Here is an 18,187-nt window from a genome sequence, read left to right on the forward strand (position 1 = left end):
CTCATCCAAACTGTCTGTGGCAGCCTTGAACACATCCCAGTCTGTAGTGTCCAAACACGTGCGAAGCTCCTCCACAGCCTCACTGGTCCACTCCACTTATAGTCTGCTAGATGCCCCGGAAGCCTCCTCGCCCTGCGTGGATGGGGACTATGCTGTGGACTATGATCCAGAGGAGCCGCACCCTTGTTATCAAGATGGTAAGTGAAGTAACTATCTTGGTAACTCAGCCAAAGATGATCTAGCTTGAAGGACCACTTGTAAGGTACTGTGTGCGTCTGGCACTGATTACTGATCCATCTTCATTTGAGTTGTCAAAATGTTATGGCTTTATTCTCGTAGCGCCCGAATAATAATATTTTTAAGTGACCCTCATACTCCGTCGTACTTTTGTCTCCAGTAACCACATACAACATTACTTACATGACAAACTAATCTCAGTAGGCTGTAGTTAATGTTGGCTTCCAGAATTAATTGAAATAGTATCTTTTTTTAAACATGGAACACAATAAGATTGTGGTTGTTTGTTCTCATGAGATGAGCTGACACCTGAAAATCAAACGTCATTTTACAATGTTTAATGTTACTGAATGTCACTGGGTCAGTTGTGCTACTTCAAGTGAAGCTCACATTCCTTGTTTTCTTTTTAGACCCCTGCCGAACCCGTACAACAAGTTCTTTGAGTATGTATGTATTCAGTCTGTTATTATCTTTCAGTCTGAAGGGAACTTCAGTGGAAGACTTCATACAACCTAAGCCAGTCGACCCATTTTAAAGGTAAAGTAATGTTATACATATTAATACGATAATAGATATACATACTGTTCACTTTTATGCATTTGCAATTACATCACTGCAATAACTGGTGTTATTGTTATAAGTACTGTGTGAATGTGGCACGCACTGATTACTGATCCATCTTCAACTAAATTGCCCTTGGTCAGAAGGAACGGGCAAACTCCACTTGTAAAGTTCATTGATATTTATTTAGGACGAGGGAGCAGGTGATATTAAGGGAATGATTATTACATAGGTAGTCGTGTGGGCTTGGGTTCGTGTGTGTGTATGTGTGGTTTTCTGAAAAGATAGACAAAGTATATATCAGAACAACAGAAACACCAGTGATACAGTGAAAATAATAAAGAAAAATTGCATGCTATTACACAAATGAACCACAGGTGGGCGCTCCAACACAATACATTAACTTCTACATTAACCTTGAGTGTTTGTAACAATGCAATAATGGCCAAATGGGAAAATCTGTCCAAAATGGGTCAATACATTTTCTACGGATAGATATAGGGGAGAATATTGGCTGTTGGAAAGGAATGGACAGTGGGTGGACACAATTGATGCGTTGTTACGAGGTAATTGCATGTGGAGCATTGCAGTGTATATTTGCTATACATCAAACGATACAAAATTACACATTTGTAAATAAACTGGCAAAATGCAACATTCATACCCATTTACAACAATACTTACTTGTATGAACGCACACAGTACTCATACATACGATTAGGCAGGATGACCTGTGAATACCTACAATAATAACAGGTGCATCATGGTAATGTAGTCTAACTTTGACTTAACAACTTTGTAATCTCAAAATTTGTCCTTGACCCTTGCTTTAATACTACTGGAGAGACCTGTCAGGAACTTGGTTTTGGTCATGACTATCCAGCTGTACCTTTTGCTTTTCATTGATGGGGAACTAACGTAATAATGCGATAATAATGCTAATATTACTGTTGTAACGGTGCGGGTTAGGACCAAAGTATGCGGACTCAGAGCGGGTTGACAGTGTTTATTTACAAGTCTATGTGAAAACAGTCTTAAACAGTTCAGGTAACACACACACGAGGATCCAGGAAGCAGGAGGCAGGCAGGACGGACGGAGAGCGGGTCGGGAACAGGAAGCCGGGGCTGAAGTGAAGACGGGAGCGAGGACGAGACCAGGACAGACAGGGCCAGCGTAGTCCAAGGAGCGGGACCCAGGGTAAGAGGCAGGCGGAACGCCAGAGACCAAGACAGGCAGAGCGGAGGGAGATGACTGTACCGGAGAGTAGAGGCAGGTGCAGGAGCGAGCGAAGGCAGGAATGTTTTACACGCGGACGGTCTGGCTCCGAGTGTAGTCTGCCGAGTCTTCTTATACACAGCAGCAGGTGATGGTGATTGCGCTAATGCGCTCCAGGTGTGAGCAGGAGGAGTCATAGAATCCGCCCAGCTCCAGACAGACAGGTGAGGGAGGGGGAGAGAGAGTACAGGAGGGCAGCACAGACATCATGACAATTACATTTTGAACAGCTTAGGCAAGGTAAAGTACAGTACACTATACAGGTATAGGTGTGTCACGATATATTGCAGGCGATAATACTGAAATTAATGTGTGCCACTAATATAATAACCCTAAAGTACAATTATCCTCAAAACACTTCTAAATATGTATAAATATGTTATATAGTTTAAAAACAAACTGCAATAAGTAAATAGCAGAATGAAACACTTTAATAGTTTGTATCTATAATGAGTCAAAGAAGTTATTTATTCAACCCTCCACAGCTAAAATCTAATCGTAAAAAAATAACAAAAAGTTTCTCACTAATACAAAGAAAAAGTACCCACAATAAATATTGAGCCCCAGAAATGATAGTTCTATATTGTTGTTAATTCGATATAGTAATTATTGTGACAGGCCTCTATACAGGACTACCTTAGCTGGAGAATTTTACCTGTTGTGCATGTTTTGAGTAGCTTAACCTTTTTATTCTTTGTTTTGTCTGTTTTTCCAACAGGACTCACTTCACCAGCCAAACATGTCCTCCTCTGAAACCACACCCACTGAACAACAAGCCTATGCCTCCATCATGAAAGGCCTGACAAGTCTGGATCTTTCAGGCTCATCCATCCCTTGTCATCTAACCATAACTGGGGACCATGCTTTCCCATTGGTCATAAACTGCGAGGGTCAAGTTATCATGGCAGCTTCAACGTACGGTTCAGGGAGAATTGTTGTGTTTGGCCATGAATCCTACTTGACAACATTACCAGAATTAGTTGAAAATGCTTTACTTTGGCTTAAAGGTGATCAGACTGTTAACATGTCTGTGGGGGTTCATACATTGGTCATGAATGTAGCTGAGAATCTCTCAAATACCAGTTTCCAAGCCAAAGTTATGGACAGTTTTAGCAGCGATGAGGGCTTTGGTGTGTACGTTACAAATGCCTATAGTTTTGAGGGGAGAGAGAAAGACTTAATAGCGTTTATGAAATCTGGAGGAGGGGTTCTTATAGGCGGGCAGGCTTGGTGGTGGGCATCGCAGCACCCCAATGATAACGTTCTGCAGCAGTTTAGCGGGAACAAAGTGGCTGGAGTGGCTGGGATCTACTTCACTGAGCATTACAGAAAAGGGGAGTGTCTGACTGTAGACCCTCATATCCCATATTCCTGGAAGACTGTCAGGTAAGTGGCACAATACAGATTTTTTGTTTAATAATTTGTTATAGAGAAAATAGCTGTCTCTGGGCTTTAGCCATTTATTTATACTTGTGAACATATAGTTGAATAGATGAAGGGCAGAGATTAATATTACTCAAAGGTTGAGACACTGAATTAAATGGCCAATATTACGCTATTTTCTGATCTATGTTATAATGTTGTTTCCTTGTCAGAAACATACTCAGAGTTGTGCTGTGTTTTATTAATAAATGTTTAACACCCAAGGTGTTAAACAACTTACTTAGGTTAAGTTCTTCTCTCAAACCGAAAACACTCTGCCCCACCTTGTGATGTCATGTGATAGTACTCCATAAACTCCATACCTTTTCACCAGAATCATTTGGATAATTTCAGGCCTGGAATTGCTGATTTCTATTGAACTAAAGGTAAAAGGTAGTTGTTGTTGTTGAAAACTATTGCTTCATGATATCACAAGATGGAAAGAGCCTTTTGAGCTTTGGAGATGTAGACAACACAACAACATGAAACCCTGGATATGTTTTTGAGGAGGTAACAACATGGCTTAAAGTTCACAAGAGTCAATTTTGCTTAATATAGGACCTTTAACTCTATTTAACTCACTACCAGTTTTTGCCTCCAATTAAAAAGACCAGTAATTAATGACATATTAACCATAAACCGTGAAACCAGTACTATGCCAGTATTTTAAATTCAACCATAGAATTTTGCCCTATCCTTAAGCTAAATATGATATGACAAAAGTCTTATATTTAAATATTTCATTTTACATCCTATTTCTACTACTAGGTGCCTTAGGTGAGGTACACCATGCATTTTATACTTTGACAAAACCACCATTCACACACATTTGTCCTATAGTTAAACAAAACGAAACAAGGAAGCCATGAATATCACATAGGATTTACAAACGCCTCCCAAAGTAAACGGTTATATATAGCTTTATAAATTTCCAGGAAACCCAAGTATAGCGTTTTCTTATTTCCATCTATTAAGCTTGTATTGTACATTAATAAACATTTCATGGTAGAAAATCATTTTCTATTTCAGACTGTGTAACGACTTTAAGGACGACTTGGAGTTTTTACTTCAGGGAGTGACTGAGTTTGACATAAGTGGAGGTACATTTTCTGAGGTTTTGGTTCACGGGCCACTGTCTTTCCCCATCACCACCAACCCAGGTGGACAAGCCATGATCGCAGGGGGATACTACGGAAAGGGGCGGGTTATAGTGGTGTCACATGAAGGAGTTTTAGGGAATACGGTAAGGCCTGGAAATACTGTGTGTAATAATAATAATATGCATTTTTATTTGCCACTTTACATTTGCACACAAATTTCAAAGCGCTACACAAGAGGTAAAACATAAAAGTGAACATTAAAGACATAACACAACAACAATATTTTTGTTTATCAATCTTATGACAGAAGTTAGAATATTCACCTATTGTTTACAATGTTCACAAGTGGTGAAGCAAAAATAGGATGACCTTATTATTGTAAAATACATTGTTGTAGCCTGAGAGTTGAAGAGAAGAGTCATGACGCTGGAGCTCTAGCAGAGGAGAAGTTTATTCACCATCAGTATAGGACTCAGCACCTGGAACCCTCAACACACTTTATGATAGTGTTGTCTATTCTAGTCTAGTACGGTCTGACTATGCTTCCGTTGTAGGAAGTATTATACCTCTGATGATGCAAGCCTAGATAACAGGGACTAAGCTGGCAGTGAGAGCCCTCAGTACAGCACAGAAATGAAATTTCTCGAACACTTAGTATTCCGACTATAGTTAATATAAAAGACAAGAATTAAGTGTAAGTATTGGTGGCCCGGAGGGATCTTGCCAATACTTACTTTTATGTACAGGGCACTATTTTTGTCTTTTTTCATTTTAAAATATTATCAGAGCATGCAGATTTTGAAGTGACTTCTTTTACTAGTATTCAAATTTTAACTTGTGAATGTCAATGCAGCAAGTCCGTCGCTCGCAATGCATTGTACATTAAGAAACAAACATATAATATCTCTATATATTTTCTATGTGTATATCATGGACATTTCTGATGTGATTGTAACAGTAAGCGAAATACTGTGGTAACATATCATCAAAAGTCTCACAATAATATCGCTGGCTGCAACAATATATCACATTATAAGCTCCTTTGCTTCAATGCAGTTTTGTTGCTGTAACCACAAAAAACAAACAAAACAAAAAAAAACAACTGAGAAACTACATGGACCATAATCGCTTGTTCCATTTCATTGCAGACAGTATAAAGAAGGAAATATAAAGACCTTTTCTTTGTTTTAATTCTTTGGAGTATGGCTGATATAGCTTATCTAGGCATTTTAAAAGCAAAAAGTAGCATTTCTTCAATTCTGTTAGCATCTCCACGATGTTGCAATAAATATTGTATTGTGAAATGAATATCGTGAAAATATTGTACCGTGATATTTGCATATCATTCCTATCATCCCTATGTTATTGTAAGCATTGTATTGGTTATTGAGCCATGTGAAATAGATGTTTAATGATTTAATTGTCTGTGCTTTCAGAATTATCAACTTTGTGTCTCTCTCTATTGTCCCACAGAAGCTGGCTCCTTTCTGGAACAACGTTGTGCACTGGTTGGATCAAGGTCGACTGGGGGTCATTGGCGTTGAAGCTAATAATGCCTTTAACATTCTCTCAAAATCAGGATTAAATTGTCAGAAAACAGGATTTAGATCAGATCTGAGTGTGTTTGTGCGCACGGTCTATGGGGGGGATCACATTCAGAAGATCAAGGAGTTTGTGGCTGAAGGTAGAGGTCTACTGATTGGAGGGCACGCATGGTACTGGGCCCAGACACACCCAGGGCATAACTGTCTCACCGAATTTTCAGGTAAATCCTCTATTATATATGATTCGACTAAATTAGAAGTAATGATAAAAGCTATTTAATATGTTTTACTGACATTTTGAGCTACATTACTATAGCAAAGTAAATACAAAATTATAAAAGTAGTAATCTAAATAAATTTTACAATGTTAGAAGTTGTTTTTTTTATATAGTAACGCATGATTGTATCAACAGAAACAACTTAAGAAACAATTTAGGCAAGACAACTTTATTTGTATAGCCAATTTGTACATCAAGTAATTTAAGTGCTTTACAGAACAAGAAAGTCATTCAAATCAAAACATAAATAATCATCATAAAATTAACATTAAAAGAGTGCCGAATAAAAACCTTTCAGTCATATGCACAGCTAAAGAGAACCATTTTAAATGTATGTGTAAACCCTCCATTATTCAGGTAGGGCTGATATCAAAAGAAAATGTTACTCAACTGGACAATTTTTATTTTTTTTGCTGTAGAAACAGTTTAATACAAAATATCTTGCAGCATATACACATTTATATTTTGGACAGTCAAAGTGAAAAAAGATGAGAATTTATTTTTTAAAAAAAGAATAAGAGACTTTCTGCCTTGCACATATGAAGGGAAAGCAAAAATATGCAAATTGCAAATTAGCTTTTATTCAATCTTGTACTTTAATATGCAACTTGGTGAATCAAATCAATAGTTGTTAGTTTACTCTCTGTATGCTCTCTTAAAGGAAACAAGATCTTGAACCCCATGGGACTGACTATATTGTCTGGAATAGTTGAAGAAGGTCTGTTTCAAGCCCCAAACCCCAGCACTGCTATCAAAGACAACTACCACTTTCGCCACCTCCTGTACCGCTTTGCTCAACATATGATCGAAAACAGAGAAATAACTCCACATGAGGAGAAGTATTTAAAGAAATTAGGACGTGACTGTGCCTGCTTCCTGCAAATGCAGTATGACTGCTATTCACATCTGCTACTAGTGTCCATGCTCACCGACATCCTGAAAGAGAGTGGAATACCACAGGTACAGAGTTAATAAATACACCAACATTTATCATATAAGGAGTAAATAAGAAGCTGTTAACTTTTTCAATTTGATCTTCATTTTACTCCATTGAGATTAACAATCCCTTTTCCAAGAGTGATTAATAATTTCTGATGATTTCATTGTCCTTATAATTAAAATATTTCTTATGAAATATTTCTATGATATTCAAATTAACTTTCTCAACCTTTCACATATAAAACAACCTTCATTCATACAATACAAGAAAAGAAATTTATGATAACGCACCTGTTTTGCCTATTTTAAAATTTAAAAGGTATTGATATAATGCATACTGTGTGCTTTAAATACACTTTAGTAAAGTCTACCTCTAAGTTCTATTTCATTCGTGAAGGAGAAAAATGTATAAAATGTCAAATACCTCAAATAAAAATACTCTTTATTGTGTGAAGGTGTCTGAAGAGTGTCCGGTGAGCAGTTCCAAAGACCATCTGCTCCTATGCTTAGCCACTGAGGTGTACAGGGTCTGCCCAAATCCAGAGGAGCTCGTGGGGTATCTAATCAAGAACATCCCACTGTTACCAGCCGTTTATAACCATAAGATCAAAATTAATGTTAACACTGCAGGTATATTTTCTAACATCCCATGATTACCAGCCATTTGTAACCATAAGATAAAAAATTATGTTAACACTGGAGATATATTTTCTACTATTGGCTTAATGGCAGATTGGATATAATTGAAGTGATGAAGTGAAATCGTAAAAGCCAAAGTTAAATCTGTCAACTGGACAAAAAGTTGTAGGAGTGAAGACGTTTCGCTGCTCATCCAAACCGCTTCTTCAGTTCTGGTCAGATTGCTGGTGGACACTGCCTTATATCTACCTGAAAGAAAGAGCTAACACTGAAAACACTAACATTAACACTGAAACTGTAAACAACTATTGTTTACAGTTTCATGCTTAATGGACCTATATTCAGACTTAATGGCCCTACTGGCTTGCTCTATTGTTCTCTTTATTTTCTTTATTTGCTTTGGGTCTGAGGATGGAGTTGTATATGGGGGACAGGTGATGTCTAAGGCCCCCATTCCTGTTCAAGGAAGGATTCTCTTTCCTAACAAAAATTGCCTCTTTAACTCCCCATTTCTTTTCTCTGGCTACTATCTGTATCTCACTACCTTCCAAGGAGTGGTTAGTGGCTTTGAGATGAGATGTACAGCAGACTGGGGTCCACAGGAGCTCTTGCGACGGTGTTGGTAAATTCTCTTATGGAGTGGCTGTTTAGTTTCTCAAGTGTAACTCTCACTGCACTCTTCACTACACTGAATGGAGTAGATCACTTTACTTTGTTTATAGCTCAGGGTTTTGTCCTTTGGGTGAACCAGTGTCTGTCTTAAGGTGTTTGTGGGTTTGAAATGGACAGGAATCTCAAACTGTCTGAAAATTATCTGAAGTTTTTCAGACACACCCACTGTTTAAGGAATAGTTACACCTTTCCTTCTAGGTTCAGATTCCTTGTTGTCGTGTCTTTTAGCTCTCTTAGATCTATTGAAGGCCCACACTAGATATCCACATGACGAGAGGGCTTTCTCCGTATGTTGTTCCTCCTTCACTTTCACCTCTGTGTTTGCCACCACCACTTGATTTTGCTCACAAATTCTGCTGTGTCCTCAATAGTTTGCTCTGTGTTGCCAAACAGAGGAGCCAGGATGGTTTTCAGATGTTTGGCCACATTATATGTGATGGAGTCTGTGCTACATACAATGGGTCTGAGGGGGACTCCTTCTTTGTGGATTTTTGGGAGGCCATAGATGCAAGGAATGGAGTCACCAGGATAGAGTCTGTAATACAGCTGTCTATCAATGACTCCTTCCTTCTCCAGCTTCTGTAAGAACTCTATGATTTTAATCTTGTACCCACTAGTAGGGTCTTCAGAGGTGGTGGTGCCACTGAGGAGGCTATTCACTTTGGCCTCATAATCAACTGAGTTCAAGATCACGGTGCATCTCCCTTTGTCAGCTACCAAAATGTTGATGCAGTGGTCATTTTCGTGAGTAGTGAGAGCCTTCCTTTCCTCTGATGTTATGTTGGAGGGAGGAGGTTTGGCGCTGTTCAGTGCAGCTGTTACTTTCAGTTTAAGGTTACCAGCTTCTGTTTCTGTAAGCTTATTGTTTCTAATGGCAGTTTGTAATGTGGTCTACTCCATTCAGTGTAGTGAAGAGTGCAGTGAGCGTTACACTGGAGAAACTAAACAGCCACTCCATTAGAGAATTTACCAAGACTGTTGCGGGAGCTTCTTTAAATCCCAGTCCTCTGTACATCTCCTTCTCAAAGCCACTAACCACTCCTTTGAAAATAGTGAGGTATGGATCTTAGCCAGAGAAAATAAATGGTTTGAGAGGGGAGTTAAAGAAGCAATTTTAGTTAGGAAAGACAGAAATGGGGTCTTAGACAGCACCTGTCCCACATATATAACTCCATCCTTGGACCCAAAGCAAACAAAGGGAACAATATAGCTAGCCAGTAGGCCCAACAATAGTTGTTTACAGTTTCAGTATAGTTAGCTCCTCCCTTCAGATAGATATAAGGTAGTATCCACCAGCAATCTGATCAGAACTGAAGAAGTGGCTTGGATGAGCAGCAAAATGTCTGTCACTCCTACAACTTTTTGCCCAGTTGATAGATTTAACTTTAGCTTTTATGATGGATCAGACCTGGACAACTGAGGCATTACACATACATAAAGTGAAATGTTTATTTGCAGATAGAGAGGAGTGGATTAGTACAGGTCTGTATCTGTCTCCTGAGATGAAGACCCATATGTCCATGCCAACCGAAATCATCAAAAAGGGATGGAATGTAAGACTTGGCAATGCCACTCAAAATTCAATATATGCCACCTTGAGAATGCTGAACTTATCTGGTCTATGAAGCTAAGCAGGCCTGGGCTTGGTTAATATTGGATGGGAGACTGCTGTAGAATATAATGCTGTAGTGTCTATAGGCAAGACACATCTTGCCTAGTATGAATATGGGGTGTGAGTGAGTGATCAGAGTAATAAGGTAGTAGTGTAGAGTGAATGAATAATGCACAAAACTGTAAAGCTCTTAAGAGTAATGTAGAGTACAGATATACATTTAGTGGCTCTATTTCTTCTTTATATATATATCTCCACTGTGAATGCTGTAGTCCCAGTGTCTTCGGATTGACTTTCTTTTTCATCACCCATTTAAACTTATGTTTCATTTACTAGGTGCAGATTGGCTGCCAGACTGACCGACTCGATGCTGGCACACTGAAGAGAGCCCCATATGTCTGTGAGAGGTTCCCAGTCACTTCAGAGATGATGTTGGTACACAACCTTTGGGGAGGCCTCATTTACCTGATAGCTCCTCCCAAAACTCAGCTCAGAGGACAAAAGGTTGTAGTTCAAGTTAGTGCACCTGCTCCATACTATCAATCAGGTGAGCACATAAGATTATTTTCAGGGAACAGTAGAAGGAAAAATGATGATAACACAAAAATGCATACCATCTCTCTCCCTAGTTTTTGTTGTTTTGTTCTGTTGGAAATGTCTGTCGCAGCCTTCTGTCAGGGGGACCTTCAACTCACACCTCCAGGAGAACTTCTCCCAGATCCTGGGAAAGGCTGGAGACATGTTCAGAGTGGACCATATTCTCTGCTTCCCTTGTCAATGCAGCTGCTTGTAGCTGTAGTTGTAAGGTCTGTGGTGCATGTCGGGGCGGCAACCCCTGAAGGCAACTATAGGTACTATTGTAGTTGCAGAGGCAAAAACATGGGGTTGGGAGGGGTTCGGGGAGGTCATGGCAAAGTCACTGAGGTGGTTGGCAAGCTCCTCGGTGGCAAGGCACTGGGAGTGGATGAGATCTGTCCTAAATACAGTGGGGCAAAAAATATTTAGTCAGCCGTCAATTGTGCAAGTTCTCCCACTTAAGAAGATGAGAGAGGCCTGTAATTTTCATCATAGGTACACTATGAGAGACAACAAAAAAGGCCCAGGTTTTCACAAAAGGACAAGGTTTTCACACACTGTTGCTGTTAGTTTGGCCCATTCCTCCATGCAGATCTCCTCTAGAGCAGTGATGTTTTGGGGCTATTGCTGATCAACACGGACTTTCAACTCCCTCCAAATATTTTCTATGGGGTTGAGATCTGGAGACTGGCTTGGCCACTCCTGGACCTTGAAATGCTTCTTATGAAGCCACTCCTTCATTACCCGGGAAGTGTGTCTGGGATCACTGTCATGCTGAAAGACCCAGCCACATTTTATTTTCAATGCCCTTGCTGATGGAAGGAGGTTTTTACTCAAAATCTCACAATACATGACCCCATTCTTTCTTTCGTGTACATGTATCAGTCGTCCTGGCCCCTTTGCAGAAAGACAGCCCCAAACCATGATATTTCCACCCCCATGCTTCACAGTAGGTATGGTGTTCTTTGGATGCCATTCTTTCACCTCCAAATCGACAAGTTGAGTTTTACCAAAAAGTTCTATCTTGGCTTCAGGCCATATGACCTTCTCCCAATCCTCTTCTGGATCATCAAAATGCTCTCTGGCTGGCTTAAGCAAGGGGGCATGTCTGGCACTGCAGGATTTGAGTCCCTGGCGGCATAGTGTTTTACTTATGGTAGCCTTTGTTACTTTGGTTCCAGCTCTCTGCAGGTCATTCCCTATGTCCCCTGTGTGGTTCTGGGATTTTTGCTTACCCTTCTTTTGATCATTTTGACCACATGGGATGAGATCTTGTGTGGAGCCCATCAGTGGTCTTGCATGTCTTCCATTTTTTAAATAATTTCTCCCACAGTTGATTTCTTCACACAAAGCTGCTTACCTATTGCAGATTCAGTCTTCTCAGACTGGTGCAGGTCTACAATTTTATTTCTGGTGTCCTTTGACACCAGAAGTCTGACTGTTTCAGGTCATGAACAGGTGTCATTAATACAGGTAACAAGTGAAGGACAGAGGAGTCTCTTAAAGAAGAAGTTACAAGTCTGTGAGAGCCAGAAATCTTGCTTGTTTGTAGGTCACCAAATACTTTTTTTACTGAGCAATTTACCAATTAATTCATAAGAAATCCTACAATCTGATTTCCTGGATTCTTTCCTCCCATTCTGTCTCTCAAACTTGAAGTGTATCTATGACGAAAATTACAGGCCTCTCTCATCTTCTCATGGGAGAACTTGCACAATTGGTGGCTAACTAACTTTTTGCCCCACTGTATCTTAAGTCTCTGGATGTTATGGGGCTGTCTTGGCTGACACTTCTCTACAACATCTAGTGAAGGTCGGGGACAATAACTCTGGACTCTTGGTCCCTCCCTTTAAGAATGTGGACCTGAGAGTGTGTTCCAGCTACAGATGAATCATAGTCCTCAGACGCTGGAATAGCATCCTGGAGAGGAGAATTGTTGTTTTCATCCCAGGCATGGATCATTGGATCAGCACTATACCCTCCATTGAGTGCTTGAGGGTTCATGGGAGTTTGCCCAACCAGTCCCCATGTGTTTTGTGGAACTGGAGAAGGCATTCAACCATGTCCCAAGTGGTGTCCTTTGGGGTACTGCTCTGGAAGAATGACGGGAGCAGGAGCTGTGTTCGCATTTCCGGCTGTAAGCCACACAGGAGTTGAAGTGTGAAGTGGCTAGGATAAGAATTAAGTGGAGGCGCTCAAGTATCTCTGGGTCTTGTTGACGAGCGAGGGAAGGATGGAGTGTGAGATTAACACCTCCCAACATTAATCTCTGCATCATCTTCTTTAGATTTATCAAAAATTTTCTTTTTCTTTTCACATTAACTCTATTTCAAAGATTTTATAATAATTGTCTTTAATGTTACAAATGTAAATTTACAGCATTTGAAGAAACATAATACTGTAATTTTAGCTTTTCCTCACTGTCTGTTATGGTTTGAAAAAGCTTTACTGATCCAAAATCTGCCACATGTGATGCAACTTCGTTCAATTTTCTATCGTCTCTATCTTCAGGAGTGACCTCTATGTCTGAATGGTCTGTGCTGCGTATGGCCCCTGCTCCGTGGGCAGAGCTGGAGTTTGAGAACATCATATTGACTGTGCCCTCAGAGGTGGTCCGGAGTCTGGAAAGTCCCGATGAGTTAGCTGCCCTCTGGGACAGGATCATGAGGGCCATTGCAGACCTGGCTGCTATCCCACCAACATTTAAAAGAAAGGAGCGATTTGTCTGTGATGTGCAGATTTCACATGGTAATAATAATGCACAGATTTTCTTGATCCTGCAGATAGGCACTCCTGACTAATATCTTGAGTTTACAGGTGCTATTGAAGGTGCACCTTGTAACTTTTCTGGTGAAGGGTCCATCACTCTTTTTTCTATAGAGATGTTATTGCATTGCCTGGAATATCCCACACTATGGCATTAAACTTATCTCTTGCAATTTTTTAATTAGGAGGTGTTTTTATTGCCAAGAATATACCCTGAAAAGCTTTTTTTTTTTTTTTCAGTGAGAGAGCTTGCCTCTCACAATTTCAATCTGCAACTTGCCCTAGTGAATTCATCTGCTTGACTTCATGAAGATCACTGTTTAAGTTTAATGCCATACTATGGAACATTTAAAGCTAAGCAATAACATCTTCACAAAGGCAAGCAGGCATCAGAGGTTGCACCTTTAAATGAACCTTATTGAAACCTCTCAAAACAACAGGAACTATTGTCTGTATATAGAACATAAAATGGTGTAAGGCCAGGCTAATAAATCAAAACATAACTCCTTTTTCAGGCTGGATGCACGCGGGCTACCCCATAATGGCACACAAGAGCCCTGCTGCAGAGATGGTGAGTGTTAAACATATGACAACCAATGGACTGTGGGGACCAATACATGAACTGGGACACAACCAGCAGAGAGGATGCTGGGAGTTTCCCTCTCACACCACTGAGGCCACATGCAACCTGTGGTCTGTGTATGTCCATGAGACTGTGTTACACATCCCTAGAGGAAAGGTAAGTAGACAATTTTTAAACCAGTGTTATATCCAAAGCAATTGACATGAAATACTTAATGCAATGTCTTTCAATGCAGGCTCATGAACAGATGGTTTTGGAAAGACGAAATAAACGTGCTGAGAATTATGCTAACAATGGAAAGCAGTTGAATGAGTGGGACATGTGGATTGCACTGGAGACATACATGCAGGCATGTTATTGTACAAGCATTTTTTATAGCCAATCAAATGTTAATCTTCATGCTCATAATTAGGTTCAAAATGCCAAACACCACATGAAGGAGCTAGAGTCTTTGCAATAGACCAAGTCGGGAACCTATGGCTCTTTTGATGACTGCATCTGGCTCTCAGATAAATTTTAGCTGATATTTGTTAACACAATAAGTAATGAATAAATTATACATAAATACAGAAGTAATCAAATCAAGTAATTCTCAAAAATAAAACCATTTGGCTCCGTCTTTATGCGCTACCTCAACTAACACACAGCGCATGCTGCTTTCCCTCGTGCGTGCTATCGCTCCTAAAGTGACGCTAACATATTTACATAAAACTTCAGTAATGACAAGCCAAAACCAACATTAATGCAATAAAACAAGTGTAGCTTATACATATAAATCACATAACATAAAACATAATTTATTAACATTAAAATATTAACAGCAGCATGCGCTCTGAATTTGCATGCACCACCAAACGTAAACCAAAACTTGACTCCCACAGATGTTATTAAAAAAAATATTAACAATACATTCAGAGACTTCTTATACTCTAAAATTGTTGGTCTTGTTTAAAAATTCACACATTTAGTTGTATTCAGAGTTAAAAAATATTGTATGGCTGTCACGGAAATACAAAAAAAAAAGTGACCTTTTTTTGGCTCTCTCGGCTAAAAAGGTTCCCGACCCCTGCAATAGACTGTACTTTATTTATAGGTTTTACCGTCCCATTGATTTTGAATGGTGTAAATGTTATTATTGCTATAACATCTAAGTTATTCCCAACAATAACATGTGCACATAGGCCTGTCAGGATAACAATTTCTGAAGTCCAATATATTGCTACAGAAAATGTCTACTGACTGACACTAACCACTAATAACACTAAATGTACTTTTGTTTGTTAAAATAAATAAATACAGCTGCAATAACAATAGCACAATGGAACACGTTAGATAATTAGTGTTGATAAAGTTGTAGAAATGACTTATTTCACTGTTATGAGGGTTATCTTGTCCTGCAAAAAAAATCAGCATCTCATCATTTGCTTGGCAGATACAGTGGATGGATTGCAGTAGTACTGTTTGTCTTTGATACTTTCTTTCCCATGTGCAGCTGCAGGAAACATTTGGCTGGGAGGCCTTTAAGTTGGTGTTTGCTGCTTACCACAACATGAGCGGCTTTCCCAGTGACAACAAAGGCAAGATGAACCTGTACTGTGTGATCTTCTCTGAAACCGTGGGGATGAATCTGACCAGATTTTTCAAGGCCTGGGGTTGGCCAATAGAGAGCGCCACTGAGACAAGACTCTCCAACCTGCCAGCCTGGTCCAACCACCCTATGGCCCAATATAAATGAATTACACCCAAATCTTGAATCGATTGGCATTTAACAGTAAATTTTCAAAATGTACACCAACCAGGCATAGCATTATCACATTACAATGAAGCTAAAAATAAGCAAAGTAAGTAACATCTTTATTATGACACCTTCCTTAGGGTTTTAACCACTTAATTAAGGGGTTAGGTAATAACTAATAATAATTAAGGTAATAACGTAAGTACTTATTAAGCCAGAGTCATAATGTAAAGTCTAAACATAGTAAGGCTGTCAAATTTATTGATTAACTTTTAACTTTATACCTTTAAAAAAAGTTAAATTAAATATGATTAACCTAATCGCATTTAATTTTTAGAGATTTTAAAAAATGTATTGATTGACAGCCCCAAAATATAGTCATTGTTTATTATGAATGCAAAAACGTTACCCAAATGTCCCTACAAGGATAATAAATGTTCTTTACCTTACTTAGATCCAAGCATCCCCAAAAGTACAGTGCTTTCGGGTTTGCACCAGATTAATTTAGGCTAGTATGTATCAAATTTGATCATCCAAGGCAGGGAAAGTGGTGAACTAGCAACAGGTGATGCTATATTTTTATAATATAGCATCACCTTACATTTGTGTAATCACCAGTGCCTTAAAAGAGCAGGTAAAGGATGTATTGTTTGTCATTCTCTGGCAAAGTAATTTTTTTTCTCAAATGAGCGATGGAAGTTACTGCATATTGCTTATTTCAACTATAAAACTACAAGAATCTTGTAATTTACGGTTTTATTTGACTGCCATGTGCCTTTATTATATATGGTTTATTTATGAAAATTACTATAGTAAATAATTCTGACAATTAACCTGACCTTTGTCCTGATTAACACATTTTACACAACCAGTTTAACCAAGACAATAACAGTAACAATTTATATTTTGCTAATTATACACAGATTATACTAATGGAACTAAAACATAGGCAAGATAAAATCATGCCTAGGTAATTGTAGAAGTAATTCCATAACTGTACCTAGCAACTTGTCGTCAACAAACTTGTCTCTGCACAAGAGTTATGATTAGACTAATAAAAACAGATTACCTCTGTTTCTTAAATTAAGGTATAAATTGTCAGAAAAATGCCTTCCTTTTGTGTAAATAGTCTCTGTATTTTGGACTCACGCACTTCCTGTATTTTTGTACTTTTTTTTTTTTAACTTTTTCCACAAATTGCCATTTAATATCAGATACTATTCCACCAAACAAAGTAATAATGAAAATGGAAACTTGCCAAGTGCATTTTAAACAATGGGTGAAGTGGGTTGGTTGATAGATCAGTTTCTATGCAGACTTCTGGGTGTATACTAGTTGAACTTGCTTGGAGAATCCTTTAGGACAAACATACAGTGGGGCAAAAAAGTATTTAGTCGGCCACCAATTGTGCAAGTTCTCCCACTTAAAAAGATGAGAGAGGCCTGTAATTTTCATCATATGTACACTCCAACTATGAAAGACTGAATGAGGACCTGTATTAATGGCTCCGGTTTGAACTTGTTATCAATATTAAAGACACCTGTCCACAACCTCAAACAGCCAGACTCCAAACTCCACTACAGCCAAGACTAAAGAGCTGTCAAAGGACACCAGAAACAAAATTGTAGACCCACACCAGGCCGAGAAGACTGAATCTGCAATAGGTAAGCAGCTTCGTGTGAAGAAATTACAGCAGTTGTTATGTATAAGGCCCATAACCATATGCTTCCACACTGTATCCAGGAGCTGTTCAGACCTAGAGAGTCGGTATAATCTGAGGGGAACTGGTATCTTCCAAAAAACTATGGCAAGAACTACAAAAAAAACTATGTGCATCTCAGTGACAGGGGTTAATTTATGGAATTGTTTGCATAATGAATTAAAACACTACACATCAATTGAAGTATTCAAAAAAATGTATAAATTAAAAATTCTAGAAAAACATAAAGCAATAGTGTAACTGTTACTATAACAACTGAACTGAACATTAATGAACATAGTATAAACTTTGTCTATTATGTAATATAAATTATGTAATAAGAAAACAAAATAGTAATAACAATAATAATATGTTGATGATTAAAAATAGCACCTATGATAATGATAATAAGGACTTCTAATGATTATTATATATGTAAATATAAACCCAGAGGTAACTGTAAGAATATAAAAACAAATGTATTTCTTCTGTATTGTAAAATTATTTGAAATTGTTGTGTTTTCTCTTGTTGTGTATATTGTTCTTTA

The 18,187-nt window shown here is 38.7% G+C and overlaps 1 protein-coding gene across 1 annotated transcript; it reads left to right on the plus strand.

Moving 5' to 3' along the window:
• Positions 1-646: 646 nt before the first annotated feature.
• LOC117379962 (TRPM8 channel-associated factor homolog) lies at positions 647-16,154 on the plus strand. The gene is made up of 12 exons (XM_033976653.2): positions 647-774; positions 2,793-3,460; positions 4,526-4,739; positions 6,070-6,361; positions 7,080-7,378; positions 7,813-7,987; positions 10,127-10,221; positions 10,617-10,827; positions 13,368-13,604; positions 14,138-14,361; positions 14,441-14,554; positions 15,698-16,154. The coding sequence occupies exons 2-12, from the start codon at positions 2,814-2,816 to the stop codon at positions 15,938-15,940; spliced, it is 2,751 nt and encodes a 916-aa protein (XP_033832544.1). The 5' UTR covers positions 647-774; positions 2,793-2,813; the 3' UTR covers positions 15,941-16,154.
• Positions 16,155-18,187: the final 2,033 nt, after the last annotated feature.

Source organism: Periophthalmus magnuspinnatus, chromosome 13 (assembly GCF_009829125.3).
Source record: "Periophthalmus magnuspinnatus isolate fPerMag1 chromosome 13, fPerMag1.2.pri, whole genome shotgun sequence".
NCBI lineage: Eukaryota > Metazoa > Chordata > Actinopteri > Gobiiformes > Gobiidae > Periophthalmus > Periophthalmus magnuspinnatus.